Source organism: Crocodylus porosus, unplaced genomic scaffold, assembly GCF_001723895.1.
Source record: "Crocodylus porosus isolate Cpor-Errol unplaced genomic scaffold, CroPor_comp1, whole genome shotgun sequence".
In the NCBI taxonomy this organism is placed as follows: Eukaryota; Metazoa; Chordata; order Crocodylia; family Crocodylidae; genus Crocodylus; species Crocodylus porosus.
In genome coordinates, this window is record NW_017728920.1 from 6,831,705 (window position 1) to 6,849,079 (window position 17,375).

The 17,375-nt window shown below is 44.5% G+C and overlaps 2 protein-coding genes across 3 annotated transcripts in view; one reads left to right on the forward strand and one right to left on the reverse strand.

Moving 5' to 3' along the window:
* VSIR (V-set immunoregulatory receptor) overlaps window positions 1-2,454 on the forward strand; it is a 46,937-nt gene extending 44,483 nt beyond the window's left edge. For both annotated transcript variants that reach the window (XM_019538543.1, XM_019538544.1), the window contains 2 exons: window positions 443-630; window positions 1,714-2,454. In XM_019538543.1, coding sequence (XP_019394088.1) covers window positions 443-630; window positions 1,714-1,751 — 226 coding nt within the window. In that variant the 3' untranslated portion in view covers window positions 1,752-2,454. The remainder of the gene's footprint in view (window positions 1-442; window positions 631-1,713) is intronic.
* CDH23 (cadherin related 23) overlaps window positions 1-17,375 on the reverse strand; it is a 556,494-nt gene that overhangs the window by 92,126 nt on the left and 446,993 nt on the right. Inside the window, exon 36 of the mRNA XM_019538542.1 lies at window positions 15,133-15,360. Within this exon, the coding sequence (XP_019394087.1) occupies window positions 15,133-15,360 (228 nt within the window). The remainder of the gene's footprint in view (window positions 1-15,132; window positions 15,361-17,375) is intronic.

The window sequence follows — 17,375 nt, forward strand, 5'->3', positions numbered from 1 at the left end:
GTACTATCCTATGGCACAGTTGTTTACTCCACCACAATGCACGTGTAGTCACTAATGGGGCTGCCTGGGGCATGAGGATGTTTCACTGAGGGAGCTGTCTGCTGGCTGCTGCCCACATTGAAGCACCCTTGTGCCCCAGGCCGTCCCTCTGCACCACATTCAGCCAGGTCACAGCAGCCCCAGATGGGGAGGCTGGCCTGCCAGGCCCTCCACCAGCCATGGCTGCTCCAACTTGGAACAACGTGCTGCAGTCCCAGATACATGTACAAATGCAGAGCCTGGGAACAATAAACTCTGGTGCAAATAGATAGGAACTTTCCAAATAAGGACACTAAATTTCTACTGAGCAATACTGTTTCAAGAAAGTCTGCAGTTCTGGAGCTTTCAATAGGGGAAAGATCAAAAGGGAAAAAAACATCTAACATTCTACCATTTCCTGCAGTAATGCTCAAGGCATTGAAAACCCTGTCTTTGAGCCAGTTCCATCCACAAATCCAGAGTCCAAGCCAAGGCCACAGATGACCTATATGGCCAGCCGCCAGCAGTCAGAATCAGGTCGGCATCTGCTCTCAGAACCAAACACTCCACTGTCTCCTCCAGGAACAGGGGATTGCTTTTTTCCAACACTGGGTAAGTGACCATCTTGCTATATACTTCCATTGAATGCCACAGCCTAAAATTGTTGTGACAGTTATACCAGAGTCCTAAAAATGGGAGGGGAGGCTATATGATACAAGAAAAGAGGCAGCATAGAGAGAGGACAAAAAGGAAAGGGAAGACTCTTGGGAATACTTAGTTTGAACTTTACTTTTTTCTTTATATGAAACAACCAATGTCACAACTGTGGGGAGCAGGGAAAAAATATACTTCACTGGTGTCACATGTTATACCAAAGGGGCCAAATAATTCTCAGTTACTCAACTGCAGATAGAGAACAATTTCACTGAAAGTTATAAAGGAATTTGCGATTTCTGGCAAGGTCAGAGGAAGCAGAATTTTGATTCACTAATCTTGACATATAGTCATTTGGTTTCCAAGAAATGGAATCACAAAACCCTGTCACAAAACAAAGTGATGAATCATAGGGCTGGAGGTGGATGGGGAGTGCAATGGTTTTCTCTGTCTGTTGTGAAGCACGGGATGACCGATGATGTTTTCCCTTCTAGCACGGAGGTGGATTTTTTTTTAACCAGTGGGCTAGTCCCTGCAGAGTTCTCCAGTTCCAAGAGTAGACGGGGAGGGGTTAGTATTGTGAAATCAATAAACACGCTGGTCAGTCCATTATCACTCCCACAGAACATTTTCATACTAATCACCTAGAGTTGGTATGCAATTTCCCACACCATTATCCCTCCCTCCCTAATGGTGTTATTGTTAGGGGGAGATAACTCGTAATTCAAGACCCTTTAAAGAAAAGGACAAATCCTTGCATTTCTCCTAAGAAATGTTACCCCTACTAAGTTAAACTTTGAGTTATGGTACATTAGAATCTGATTCAAAACCTGCTGAAATCAACAGGACTCTTTGCATTGAATTCCATGTGCTTTGGGTGAATCCCTGAGCCCTCTTTCCTTGGCATCTTTATACATGATAAAAGACAGCTAAAGCATCTTGGCTCTCTGAGAGGCCTGTTTATGGGGAAGGGAGTATGTTCCCTCAGGCATAACAAACCACAGCACAACAGACATAAATGTAATTGCTTATCCTTTTCAGAGCCTGTTCCTGATTCTCCAGATCCCATGAAAGTATAAAACTTCTCAGGATGAACACCTTTCTCTGAGCTGCACACAGCAATATAGAAGAAGCTTTCACTATGGCTGAAGCAAAAGCTTTCTAAACAAGACCATTTTTGAAGGCAAAAATGACAGCAGATGCTTTCTCTGGCATTTGGTGCTTCCACCAACACATTTGCCACTGTTCTTGCCTTTCTTTGCAAAGTTCTCAAGATAAAAACACAAGGGGAAAAGAAGATTCACCAGCTCAGCCTTACCATGTTTCCTTTCCTCTATGAGGATGCTTGCAATTTAATGAATGGTGTGTCAAATGTTTCTCTGCTGGTGTGCAGGCCCCTGGGACATGGTTTCTTCCAGCACACTTACTTAAAACACTGGTGCCTCAAGCAGAGATAAGGAGGTGACTTGTTAAGCTGGAGAGGATGTGGAACAAAAAGAGGCCTTAAGAACTGAACAGTAGTTTGAAAACATCCTCCTCCCCTGTCATACACACACGTGCCACAAACTACAGCCATATACTGGGGAAAACAAGGTGCTCTTCAGTGGGTTTCATTTTCTGCTGTTTTCCAGAAGCAATGTGTATATGTGTGTACATATATATATACATATACTATATATTATTTTTGTCTGTACCTCTCGATGCAGTTGTATAGCAGCTGTATGATATGCTTTTGACTTGTGGCCCATCACAAAGGATTCATAATGCAAAGATCCGTAATTTTTAAAAAAGCTACCTATGATAGCTGAGGCATGGAAGGGTGGTAGTCAAAATTGAAAAATGGGCCTAAATGAAGAGAACTGGACCCAGATTCAGATCTAGAACTAAGCTTCCCAAAAGTGAAGGCATATTTGCAGAATTGCTGCCCTGATTCCAAGGGCAGAAGGGAACTTGAGTGAAGTTTGGACCTGGGTTGTCTTTGCTGCCTTCAAGGAGGAGTAATATGCAGAAGATGTTCATGCAATAGGCACTAGAAACCAATGGAGGAAAAGCTCCTGTGAGGCAATAAGGGGCCCACTTGATACTTGGTAGCATTTTGGAAACTCCTTTAAACTAAAGAGAAAAAAAATCCAGCTTGGAACTGAACTTCTGATCTTGCTGTTCACATTATGGGGAAGTACAGAATGGGACTGAGGGGTGAGGTCTCTCTCAATGTCCACCAGTCTGAAAGCATCTCTTAGGATGCTAAGGAGATCCTGACTCCCTCAGAGACTTTACCTTCCCTGCAAGGGCTGTACTGGGAAAAAAAAGAGAAGCAGATCTTAAGAGATAATCTTCCCAGGTGTTGCCACTACCTGATACATTCAGATGCCATTTGTAAACTGGGATGAATTTGAACAGAGCCAATGTGGATGCCTTCAAGATTGCAAAATGAAGTCAAGACACAACAGTATTTCTGGAGTTATTTGGAAGTTATTAATGTTGACTGGCAAGCATTTCACAACTATGACTTACTGTCAGACACTAACAATAAAATAACTAACTTCCAAAACACAAACAGTCTGAGCAGAGAAAGAACATGTTCTGGGATGGAGTTCCAGTCTTCAGACTAAACTGGAAAAATTTAGTCCTGAAAAAGCTACTTGTTGCAATGATTGTTAAATGTCTTTACTGTGATTCACTGGTTGCTAGGGTGCGTGGATTGGTTCCTGGACATTAGGAATCTAGCTGTTTTGCCAGCTGTACTTAACTTACATACTCCCACAACATCCTGAGACAACCAAGGTCTCTCTCCTTGACTCAACAGATGAAAATTAAAAAAAACCTGATACAAAAGTTGTTCCCTAAACGTTTGCTTTTTCTCAGGAAAAAAAAAGTCAAAACAAAAAGGTAAAAAGACTGAAATCATGAGGGTTATTAGTATTATGCAATGGCAATATTAGATTATATAAAAAAGATACTCTTGAATCAGATTGGTGATTGCCTGCACTCATCTGGGTAGCTACCAAATTCCAGAACTGTCTACAATCAAGAGGGTGGTATTCCCTGCCAGGGTCAAAATAGCTTACTGCTTAAGAGAGCTAGTTAAGATGTGCCTACTGAAAAGGAGCCAAATCAGGGAATCTGAAACCCTGTATGAAAGCTAAAATTTTCTACCAATTAGCAATATGCTTTACCTGACCATCATGGATCTTGCAGTGGATCCTACAGCACAGTGACTTCAACATGGCATGTATATACATATGTCTGCTTACATTTGTCTATCTGTGGAATCTGGGGAGAGGTTTACTTAGTGAGTCAGTTCCTCTGGCAATTTTTTAATGAACTGTTTCAGAACTGAACAATGTAATGGGTAAATTCAGAAAAACCAGTGCCTGTAGTATGGCCAAATATGCCTGCTACACTTAAAAACTAGTAGCAGGGGGATATGCAATTCTTTTAGTCTGGGAAGGTATTACAGATTTGCTGCTAACACAGTATTGTGTTAGTACATGGGTGAGGCACATGACTGCCCCCTGGTTGTCCTAGATGTAGCAACTCCACAGCCAGTACCAGAGGCGTTTGTGTGTCTACAAATTAAAAAGAGGAAGAAAATGAGCAGCAATATGAGGACTGAAATCTTGAGCAAATCAGCCACAACTGGAACAGCAAGCCTCAAAGTTACAAAATAATTTGCTTGTGGCAAAAGTTGTGCAACAGTACCTCCTATCCAATGACTCATCTTCAAGCTCCATTTCAAAGGATTTCATAGTGAATCCCTAAATCACAGCTTCCAAAGCAGAAAATAACCTTGGTGCAGGCACTGCCCCATACGGTCACACCCACAGCCATTTTTCTATTTGGTGTCTGTAATATGCCTCCACACTCTCTTTCATAAAGGGCTCAGGGGGGATGAAGAGCCAACTGGCATTTTCCAGACATTCCATGTATTCTTTCTGAAGGAAGAGCTAGAAATGTAGACCATGTGCAGCCCTTTACAAAGAGGACTTCAGCCTGATGAGAACAATACTCAATGGAAGAACTAGGAGCACTATCCAATCTGGAAAAGGGGCTCCTGATACCACTTCTTAATTTTCATCATCTTAAAAAAGAATCCAAGCAACTCCCTCGTTTCCCTTCTTGCCTCGCCTCAAAAGATCACACTGAATCTCTGGAGATGGCTGACAACAGGGTTGCATGTTCCTGGACTGGGAGGGGCTGAAAAGAGTAGAATGAAGGAAGTATTTCCATTTCTTTACAGTAGATAATCAACTGCTTTGGGCTATTTGTACACTTTTATTGCTTTGATATTTCTCCACATTTCTTTGCATTTGTTTGTTTATAAAGATGTTTGATGTTACAATAAAATTTTACTGGAAACAAAATTATCTTGTGTAGTAGAAAGGGATTCACAGACAATAGCTCGTAGTCTGGCTCACTGCAGGGGAAGACGGCCTGGGACATCAAACATCAGTGACTATGAAAATGATAGCAAGGTCACTGATAGTACTGGGATAATTGCCAAGTAATTTGGGCAAGCAGGGGGGAAAATGAAGTTGAAGACTGGGATAGGGATAAGAACTGAATTTCCATGAGCACTGTGGCCTAGGTGGCAAAAGCATTTCTCAGGAATAGTTTTTTTTTTCCATCACCAAGTTAAGCTGTTCTCAGAAATAACAAGGCTTTGTTTGGAATGCGTCAAGCCTGTCCTTCTTTCACAGGTCTATAGCATGCCTTAAACCTGGTGGAAAAAACTAACATGGATATAAGATAAGCCATGGACTCACCAGCACTGCAGACTCACTGAAACTGTCTCCATTTGGCCAGGCCACTTCATTCTCCATCCCATCTCTTCCAATCCTTTAAACTCAAAGAGCCACTACCTGGCATCAGTAAAATAGTGCACAGCGCTAAAATGTGCAGAATGGAGCAGAAGAACTGCCATACTTCCTTTATTCTATTTCTTCTTTTTAACATACTTTTTTGTGCTTGTGGTTTTCCTGTTTTCAGCCTGAGTTGTCTTAACACCTAGATGCCCTAACTGGTCTCCAGCCACTTTCTGCTATCATTCAGAGCAGGCAGAGAGACTTCAGAAAAGGTAGCCCTAATGGGACCCTTCCTTTTCCTTCTGATGGTAGGGGACATGGCCTGCAATATGTCAGTGTCTCCTTAAGGCAGACTTTAGCACAATGATGGCAGCACTTCTAGTGGTGGACAAAGGCCACTGGCTACTACATTCCACTTACCAATCAAAGAAACTCCAGGAAAGGTGGTAACAGCTATATGTCCTTTTTTTGTGAAGGTTACTGGGACTTATTCTAGCATCAGAACCTGCAGTAAAATGGTACCTGTGTTGTATCCATCTATCTAAATGGCACTGGCACATGGGTCCCAGCTTTTCACTTTGCTAATGTGGAAAGTAGCATCATTGTGGAACCAAATGTACTTGTCCTCCTCCCTGTCCCACCTGCTTATTATATGCCTATATCTATGTTGAGAAGAAAATGAAAATACCTGCAGAGTTTGTGTTTTCCAGATAGGAAAATTTCAAAACAAAATAAATAAATTCTGGATTACAGATTGAAAGAGGCATAGAAATCCCATATGGGTTTTAATACATAGCAGTTCCTTAAGGCAGAGCTTAAATATAAGTACAGCCATGAATACATGTGAAATGAACTTTTGGAAATGGTATGGTTATCATCATTGTACTCACTGTGAATGCTGTTACTGAAGCAATCCATCAATGTACAGGACATGGAGTCATGAAATCACCAATTAGTGGCTGTTCCATGCATTGTGCTTTGGCCTCATCCTCCACCTCACTTCTGTGTCCCTGATACCACAGCACCAGCTTCTCTCACCCCCACTATGGATCACTGCTTCCTACCACCACTACTCACTTCATTCTGTCCTACTGAGGTCCCTACTTTCTCCTTTTCTTTCTCTAGCCCACCCACTCCCTGCACTGTCTCAGACCCCCTTCCATCCTGTTCTTCCTCTCTAACATTCCAGGACTCTGCTCCTTCCCCCCAACTTCTTTCCCTAAAATGCTGGGCTTGTTTGAGGTTGTGTTCCAAAATTATTACATTACAGGCCAACAAACCCTGTTGAACTGAGACCATGGCCTTGCTTTGCCTGCCTACTAAACAATCAAAAGAAAGCATCTTGCTTCTGAAAGACAACGTTTTATATACATGAGAGAATAGTAACAGCATGTGTAACAGAGAGGGAGATGGGTACCTGTGGAATTAGAGGAAGAGAAGGAATTCTGTTTTTCAAGAATGGCCAGAGGGAACCTGTATGATGGATCAAGGAGAGGAACACACATGATGCAGTGCAAGACTAAGAAAAGTTTTCAAAGGTGTCAAGGGAATAACAAAGGAGTGGGTCTGGTTCAGCAAACATTGCCTAGCTCTTGGTTCTAGTCCCACATCATGACTCAGCACCATACTGTCATACATCCTATCCTTCGAATCTTAAACTGCCCTTCTCTTGCTGTTCATGTCTCAATGAAGATTAAAGGTCCTACAGTGCTTTCTGAAAAAAGTTAGAGACACATTCTCAAGGCCCTGGCCAGTATTCCCTTATTTAATAAAATTAGTCCCAACATGGAAACTGCATGCAAGTATAAGTAACATCTGCTGCATTTGAATAAACAGTTCTTAGCACACAATCCAGTATATTCCAAAGCAGTTTGGGACTCTGAGTATGATGGAAACTGGAAAATATTAATATCTCCTCTAGTTCTAAATATATGCAATTGCAAAAACAAACTGTGTTCAAAATATAGCAGTGGCAGCTGAGCTATGCACAATATGTCATATTAGGGGAAAGAACATAAATGCATCATACCTAGACATTTCTAACATTATTTGCAAGTGCTGTAGTTATAGTTTCTTAGGAGCTCAAGTGATGATATAAGGAAATTGCAAATACATGCAAGCTGCTTCCCCATAAAAAGAAGCAAGCAGACTTTAGAGAACAATTGAATGCAGAGATTAAGTTATTAATATCCAGTGGCAGAGCATTAGGCATAATCTCCTGACATCAGAGGTTACTTTTAGTGCAATTTTTTTTTAAAACTATGGTAATGGGCAATGTGAGAAGTGAAAGAATGGGGGGGATGGTGGAGAGCACAGAAGTCTGACTCACTGGTTTGCACGTACAGTCTGATTGTACGGAAGACACTGCATCATGGGTTGCACAGGAGACCACCATTTCCATGTAAGCAAACACTGGATTTGCCAATGGAAGGGATGGAATGAAAATCAAAGATAGGGAAAAATGATTTTGCTGCCTTTGCTTGTGATTGATCTATACTGGAAACAATTATTCCAGGCACCAACTAGACCATAGCAAATAGAATTAGGACCCTGGATTCTGCAGGTGACAATGGCCAGTGACTCAATTAGCACTCACAGTCAATTATTTGGGCAAGTAAGGTCAGCATCACCCCGCCCTCCCAACAGCTCACCAAAACTCCCTAAATGGCTCGCGTTTGGTCGGACAGTTGGTGTGGGACCGCAGGCAGGCAGGGAGCAGCATCTGGGAGCAGGATGGGCAGGCAGTGCTGGGGCTGGGATTGGGATCGTAAGGCTGTGACAGCATGGGGCTGAGTCCTGGGCTCAGGGCAGAGCCATGATCTGCTTCTCACATGTCCCTGCCTACAAGACCGGCACCTGTCACAGGAACATGCAGGCAGATTGCAGCTTTGCCCAGGGCCCTGGCCCCACACTGTCACCATCCCAGAGTCCCACCCTATGATCTTGGTCCTGCTCCCAGATGTTGCTTCCCTCCCTCTGCCCCATCCCATTCACCTGGTTGCGTGCCCTGCCCGTGTGGGTCCCGCCGGGCAGTGGGAGTGAGGCAGATGGCCCAGGGTGCCTGGGCACTGGGGCTGGCAGTGGCAGCTGGAAAGAACCATCACCACCAGGGTTCCTGGAAAGCAAGACCAACTGCTGTGCACCCTCCAGCACTACTTCACACTGCCTGGGCCAGGTGAGGCCAAGGGACAAAATCCCTTGATGGGCTGGATTTGGCCCACAAGTCATATTTTGCTCACCCCTGTTCTAGGGGTAGCCTGTCCCAATGCTTAACCCCAGAGCAAGAAAGCTCTTCCTAATCTCTAACCTAAATATCCCTTGCTGAAATTAAAGACCATCAAAACTAAGTTTAATGCATTGTGGGTCCAACACAATACTACGATCATTTTAAGGTATCTCTCATAAGGGATTTGATGAAGTGTATTCATGGGGGAATTCTTCAGTGCTCATTGTGAAAGACTGGCTTGGATCAGTGAAAGACCTGCTTCCCAGTGGGGAAGTGCCATGGCTCCTGTGTGCAAGAATCTGCATGCAACAGCAGGGGAGCAAAAGGAGAGAACTCAGATGAATTTTATGCACCAGGTCAAGTTTGCTTTTCCATCTAAAGCCCATTCACAGTGCTCCATGTAGCACTTCCAGTCCCCCATTCATGAACTAGGCCAAATACAGAGGCGATATGAAAGGGCAGTAAATTACATGTGAATAAATGGTTTAAAGGACTGTCAGCTGACTGGTAGTTTACATGCCCTTCTCCGTCCTCCTATATCAGTCTACGCTGGACCTAAAGGAATTTGGGCTGGAGATGAGCCATAGCAATCATAAATTTGAGTGAATACCACACAGCTCAGTCCAAAATAATCTGGAATAAAACTCCACAACCCAACTATTTTACTTTATTACAGGCCCTTATGCTATTCTGAATGCCTTTATGCAGCAAGAATGAAATGGCTTTTGATGACAGATGTTCACTCCAGAGCGTGGGAATTTTTCACTAGACTTTACAGTCTCACTTCAGCAGAGCAAGATTTTGATAGTTCTGGTGACGTACAGAGAATGTGCTGTGTGCATGGACTAAGAGATCTGGCAAGAAAAGAGAGCGAAAAGGCAGCAAGTCCAAAGCAGAAAGCAGATACATGAAGTCAGTGACCAAAGGCTGTATAGGTGGCTGATAGGCAGAGATCAGACAGAACCCAAATCAGAGGCAACTGTAACACACAAGTTTTTTTTAAAGGGGTCTCTCCTTTTAGAAGTGATTTCTACTGCTATTTCCAGGGCAGTCAGTGTCTACCTTAGATAATTCTGGGCTCATCACAATGCTATATGAGCGCAGAACCCAGCATATGCTGCAGAACTATTTTTCCTCCAGGCACAGATAACAATCACCTCCCTGCTGCACCACTTCCGCCAACCAATCGCTGTATGTTGGCACCTGTGTTCTGACACATTTATTAGAGTCCAAGCCAAGAGTCTGAACTTGATTCATTGGAGACTGACTGCAAGCTGCATTCTGAGACAAAGGCCATTCAAATGGAAAGTAAAAGCAGAGTGCCTGTGTTCCTTTCATGTTGGGATTGACCAAGAAAGGTTTAGGGGCTGAGGAAGGATGAAAGCTCAAACAAGGAAGATAATTCAGCTTTGCAAAAGCTTTTATTTATTTTTCAGTGAGATTAAATTAAGATCACTGCAGTCCAGGGTCATGAGTCAAATCCTTGCTTACTCTCATATGAAGCTGCTGCAACTCTCTTCTCTATGTGTGCCCTGCATAGACCTAGCAGCATGAAATGATTAGCAACTCCCCAAGCCTAACAAAGAAACTTGCACATCCTCCTAGGAAGCCTTATTCTGAGTTGTTTATGTGCCTCCCTACACAATGTGTCTGACTAAGTCTTTGGGCCAGTGCATTCTGTGATTCCTGAAACAAGTGCCTTGTAAAGCTCAGTATAGTCACTTGGAAAAAAGACCTTGGGGCCATTTCCAAACATAATACATTGCCCTGTGTGAAGAAATCATGATGATTTCATGAAGGTCTGGTATTTCTGGCTTTTTCCATTGGGAAGAAATGAGCTAATTCTGCTAGACTGGGGCTAAAAGACCATGCATCAATCATTGTAACTAGATGGTAAAACCATCACTAGCTGCTCAGGTGTTCTGGTAATAGGGATGCTAAATATGTAAAATGCCTGGGAGGTGTGTTTGGTGCATGTGCCATTATTCAAGAGTATGAAACATGGTGTATGGAGTATGGTGTATGAAACATTATTCAAGAGTTGCAACTCATAGCACTTGCAGTTGTTGCCACATGTATTTTCAAAATATAGAGCAGACTTTTGCACCTCACAGAAAATTGCAGGTGAGAGAAATGATAAAAGATAACAGGAGGAGAACAAGTTGTGGGTGGACTGTAGCTTGTTGATTGTAGCTCTGTGGTTTCTGAGGGTGTCATCCTGAGGAACTCTAACGCTTTGCTTGCTAAAATGTGAGTGAATGACTAGTTAAGAACCTAAAAGCCAGAGTGATTGTCAGAAGGAGAGGTTTCATGTGACAGAACTAACTCTAGAGGCTGTGTCCACATGAGCAGGGGCGTGTGTTTGCAGCAGCACAAATAGTAGCAGCACACATTTGTGCCACTACTTTGTGCTGCAATACATGCTCTTGCTTGCATGGTTTGCAGTGGGACACATTGTCCTGCTGATCCATCTGCTGCAGGGGGGGATGGTTGGGGCATGGGGTGCCTCAGCACAGGGCTAGCCAGCAGGCAGTCCCTACACTGAGGCACCCTGTGCCTCAGGTAGCAGCACATGGAGATGAGGGAGAACAGCTCAGGGCTCCCTGCTTCCCCATCTCTGTGCACTGGAAAGTTGCCATGCTAAGGCACCTCGTGCCCTACCAGCCACTCCCTAACTGGCTGGAGCACAGTGTGCCTCAAGACTGGGGAGCAAGCAGTCCTGGGCTGGATGCTTCACTGTCTCCACCTGCCTCTCTCTGCAAGGGCTCCCACACTGACGCATGTGGAGACAGAGGAGTAGGCAGCCCAGGGGAGCATTTCCTGAATTTCCTACTGTGCACTGGGGCACAGTGTGCACAGTAAATCCAGGGAAGCAGGCAGCTCTCTGCATTTTTCAGGGGTTTATTTTTGGGTTTTTTTGCTACTGGGAAATCCCAGAAGCCAATTTTGCTTCAGTGCTGCAAATTAGCAGTGCTCAGCATTGTTTAATGTGCAACACATGCAATTTGTGGTGCCACAAAGAGGTGTAACCTGGGTGGTGGCCCAATAGTTGCCACCCCTGCCCAATATCAGGGATGGTGTGGTGACTGGGGCAGGGCTTCCAGCCAGCACCAATTTACTTTCCAGCCGGACCCTGCTCCCCACAGAGCAGCCCATGGTCCCAAGAAGGTCTAACACTTAACTGATTCAATTATTTACACTTTATTTACAAAACAAGAATAATAGGAAAGGTTATTTACAAGTGAACTTAAATGGCATAACCAGAATCACAAAACAAACTAGAATGCATTAGTCAACACTTGACTCAAGAACCACAGGTAGGGGAACTGGCAGCTTTCAGACACTGCTGAGATGCTACCACAAGAAATCAAGGTGGTCACTCCCAGCAGCTCCAACAGGTTTCCCAATAAGTGACAGATTGCAACAGGTTAAGCTCTTCTGGTCTGCAGCAATCAAATTGTATCAAACCCCAACCCCACAAAGAAGCTGAAGGGTGACCCTCCGTGGCAACCAAAAAGGCAAGCAACAAGCAACAGAGTAGGCTCCTGCAGCAATCAACATGACCCAAGCACAAAGCTCAGAGACTTCATCCAATGACAATCAGCTGCAGAATAAGGGACAGGACTGAGTCCCCTCTGAGGCAGCCAGTGGCAGAGGGTCAGTAGCACAGGCAGCTCCCAGGGTTCGTTGCTCTAAACCCCTGCTCCAGATGACTGGCTGGGCACCCCGCACACCTTGTCAATACCACTCTGAGCACTGACCTACGTCCTGAGCTCCCAGGGACCCTCATCCTGGCGCTCTGCTGCTCCTCAGGATCCCAATGTCTTGCCTGCTGCTGTCCCGCTTCCCCAGGGAAGGTAAGGCGTTTCCTCAACTCACTAGACCAGCTCCCTGCTCTGGATAAGGATGCAACCTGTGCTCCTGGCCGCTACTTCTTCTCCACAATGGAGTGTGGGGTCTGACTGCCACCCCTAGCCTCTGGGATGTCCGGCATGTCCAGCACACTGCAATGGGGCCTTGGGGCCCCAGCTCTGCCTCAAGCCCTGGCCACTGCTCCCTCTCTGCTGCAGGGCTGGAGGCATGGCTGAATGCCACTGCCGCCTTCTCCCAGGGCCTCCAAGGCTCTTCAGAGGGGTCTCTCTGCTCCCTCTGCTGCGTCAGCTCACCTCAGCTCTTCTTAGCCCTCCTGCATTGTTCTCTGGAGTCAATGTCAGTAACTCCCACACGCCGCCAGTTCGGCTGCTGCTTCTATCCCCTCTGACAAGTCCCTCCCTGGCTTGCAAGCTGGCCAACCAGGGCTCAGGGTGGCTGGCTCCCCCACTCCAGCCATCCCCCTTCCATGTGAATGAAGGGACTGAAAACCCCTTCTATCGACTGGCTTCTCCTTTTCCACAGGGCAGGACTCCCCTGCTCCACCCTTGGAGTCACTCAGGGTTCACTGGCACTGTTTCTAGCCCAGGGTAAGTATCGCAAGCTAATCTGGTGAGCCCACATTGGCAGTCTGTTACAGAGGTTTGCAGCACCACAAACCACATGTGCCTGCACGTCTGGATCTGGCCTTAGTGACCAGGCCCAGCAGAAAATGGAATACAGCAAAAATTTTTACAGTAGAAACTTTGTTTTATTTTCAACTGTACAATATTAATTTATCAGGACCTAGCCTGGCTGCTTAATCCTGTCATATCCAATTGATGTGACACGGTTACAATCTAGACTCATCTAATGTTCTTCTGACAAGAGAAGTTTTCTCCCACATGAAGGAAATGTTTTCGATCCGAGCCTTCAAGAGGCCGAGAAGACACAGACACAAAACCATATGCAACCCAAAAGATGCTTGTGATCTGCATCAGAAGTGCATTAGGTTTTAAAAAATATTGGTGGTGGGAATGTTGCTTTGTTTCTCACATCCCATCATCTTTCTTCTGCTGGTAATAGATGGAATTGTTTCAAAAAGATCAAGGTCATAAATAGCAACTCCTGAATATGCTATGGAAGTAGAAGGGTAAGCGGCAGAGATACAAACACTCTGCAACAGTCTAGACACTTGAATAGAGAAGTATGACAAGGTGTGTAGAATAGTAACCACTAGCACCTGATTAAGGCAGAAGCTGATAACCAAGATTTCTTTCTTCCCAAAGAAACCACATATCTAATAATGTAATAAGTCATGCTCTGCTGATGTATGGATGAGTCAGGATAAGTTCAGTGCACAGGACAAAATATAGTAGATTGCTCCTTTCCTTAAGTGTGACTCTGGATTCTAACTGCCCTAATAAAAACTGAGGGTGTCTATACACGTGCTCTGGGATGGAAGGGGGTGGCATGGGGTGGAGTGAGGTTCAATGAGCTTTGGGTAAAGCACCCTCACTGCCATTCTGAAATGCAGGGATGCTGAAAACATGTGACGTGGACACTGCTGGAGTGCACTAATTAGCACGCTCCAGCAGAAGTCCGTAATGTGTGTAGGTGCCCTGACTTCCCAAACTATTAGACCACTGACTCAGAAGCCCATCTTAAATAGAACCTCTTGAGTAAAGTGTATAGCCTTTACAAGTCTGGCAAATTAATATGGGTTAGCATGATGATTATTCTGCACTTATTTTAATCAACTGACAAGCACCTGAGCCTCTGGAGAGACAAAGGTAGTCTAAATTGAAATAACCCTTCATAACTCTTCACCACAGTTTAATGTCACGTTGACAAAAAAAGGATAGCATCTGAAAACTGCTATCATGTCGCACCCACTACTTATGATGGGCTCCAGACAGGGTACCCTGTTTCCCATCATCAGGCAGAAATAGGATCTGTTACAGGATTGTCTCAGGACAGCTTTGCTGATAGTTAGATTATGGTTAGTCCATGGCTGTCAGCTGCTGGCAGATTTATTTTGAGTTATGCAACTGCAGTCAGCTGGGACACAGGCTCTAAGGGATTCTAAGAGGATCTATTGCCCACCCCCTTTCCCTGGCAGCTTTGAGAGAGAGTAAATGCTTGTCAGAGTGAAGACAAGTAGGACTAAATGCTGTGGAGAGGCACTCTTCTGCAAGCCTGATTCAATGCACAAGCATTTTTGGGGTAGATTCTGGACCTGAAATAGCAGACTTAACTCTTCCCCTACTTCTTCTCTACTCATATATCCAGGAAACAGGAGGCTGTGGGGAGATATGGGAAGAATACCTCATTTTGCTTCAGGCCTGAGTTCTGAGTTTCATTGTGGGTGAACCGGAACATTTAGACTCTCTGTATATCGACATGCTAAACAACTGAAATGTTACTAACAGCCATACTGTGCACATGGGACTGGGGTGGCAGATTACAAGGGACAGACTGTTACACAGTGATGACCTTGTTCACAAACAGTACTTTCCAATCACTTTTAAGTGCTTTTCTACATGATGTTGCAGGAACCCATCCCACTCTTTTACTCACTGAAAGGGATGGGTTGCCCTCGTCCTCCACAGTGACAACAAGCCGATAGAATTCCTGTCGCTCTCGGTCTGGAGGGGAAGGGCGGGTGGCAATCTCGCCAGTAATTCGGTCCATGCGGAAAGTCAGATCTTCATTCCCCTGGGTGATGTAGTAGGAAAGGACGCTGTTGAGCCCAATATCTCTGTCAGTTGCTCTAACCTGAACCACTGAGGTGCCTCCACCAACATTCTGCGAATCCACAGAAGAGAACAGAAAGAAAGACAAATCAGCATCTGACAATTTCATTATAAATCTCCAGTTCACCCAGGTCTCCAACTCTACCCAGGTCTCAGCAAACAAAGAGTCAGTAGGCTTGTCTACAAAAGGTGTTTATTGCAGAGCTGACTAATTAGCTCCACAGTAAATGTCTCAACATCTACTTGTATTTAAACGTGTAGACACTGAGTCAGCTGGCTGGGGCACAAGGGTGCTTCAGTGTGGGGGCTGCCTGCTAGTTAGCTTTGCACGGAAGCACCCTTTGTTACGCTAGCCAGCCCCTCTGCAGTACACTAAGCCTGGTCAGAGCAGCTCCAGGCTGACCCCTGTGATCCACTGCCAGCTGACTGCTCTGGAGTTAATTTCTCCTGAGTCAAATGGCACACCCACGAGCAAAAAAAATCTGGAGCAATCAGCTCTGGAGTTTATTTATGTGCACTAATTTCACATGAAGCTGCACCCAGTGTGTGGGAATTTGAAAATGCCCTTACAATTTTTTCAGGAGAAGTAATGCTTAAAATTTTCAGGCACTCTGCATTAATGTCTGTGTTCTCTACACATGTCCTTAGGTGCCAAAATAACTGTCTCAGAGATTGAAGCCCTTTGCCACTAGAGTAGAAGCAGTATAGATGAGGGAACAAACCACCTCAGGCCACTCTGTCAATGAGCATCAGTTTTGACTTTGAAGGATCCGCTCTGTTAGTTCAATTACTGGTTCAATCCAGGCTTCCAGATGAAACACCTCAACAAAGGTGAAAGTTATTGGAGTGCTAACTAGAATTATGTTTTTACTAATGCAGATAGCTTTCCATTAAGAAGGAAATCAAGATTGCCAAATCCTTTCAGATTGGTCCATCTGTCAGCTAGAAACAACCTTCTGCCAGCACCAGCTCTGCTTAGAGTTAAACCAATGAGCTGGTAGTGAAAGGCCTCACATGTTGCTACATTCTCCTGTCTCTTTTTGTGACTCAGTAGCTAACAAATAACATCTAACAATGACATTCCTCAGTCTCATTCCATATCATGAGTCATTTAAAAAAATAACACCAGAGAGCCTAAAGGATATGCCACTGCCCAGGAAGATCCTGTCTGTAATGCAGAATGGCCTTCATTTTCTGAAATAGTGCTGAAAGTACTTTGTTTTGGACCACACTTGCACATGGGCAGATAATGAGAAGTTCAGCTTGTCTGTTGGAATGACGCAGCCATGATAGTCTAGGAATGATACCATAGGCAAGGATTTTTGTGGCGGATATATTTTATTGGACTAACTGCACGGTTGGGAAAAAGTTGGACAATCTTATGAAGGCAAACCAGTCTTTGATAGGTCTGAGAGAATAGGTAGGCACAGCAATGATTAGAAATGGTATGTAGGGCTGCAAAATCAGAGAACAGATTCCCAGGGGTAGCAGACCAAAATCAGCAGAATGAAAGATGCGTGATTAATGGGAGAGCAAACCTATCAAAAGGGAAGAGGGTGATTATCATCTGTAGCGTGAAGGACGAAGTTCAGGAATCAGGTAGAATACAGCATACGATACAGTCAGTACCAGTGTTCAGTTCATGGTTCTTAATGTCCAGCCAGCTTATGAATTTTTGTTTCCAAACTTCCCGTGAGCATGAGGATAGTAAGATCAGAAAGGAAGTATTTGTTCTGTGCAAAATGTATTCCTATTGGCATTTGTGTCTCTCTCTCCTTTATGTTTTTTCTGTGAGAGCTCATTTTGGTCTGTAGTTTCTGTCTACTTGCATCCACACAGTTACCAACAGGGCATGTGGTGTATCAGATCAGTTTATCGCATTTTGGGAATGGCAATGAAATTATATCGTCCAATAAAAGGTATCACCCACAACAATCTTTACTTGGGTAAGGAGGCAAGCAAAAGTGCAACAAGAAGGTTTTGGGCAGCGGAGGTGGCAAGGGCAGTGGAAAGCCAGGCTGGTAGGGGCAGCTTTATTCTCTGCACCCTCCAATTTTTCCAGCTGGG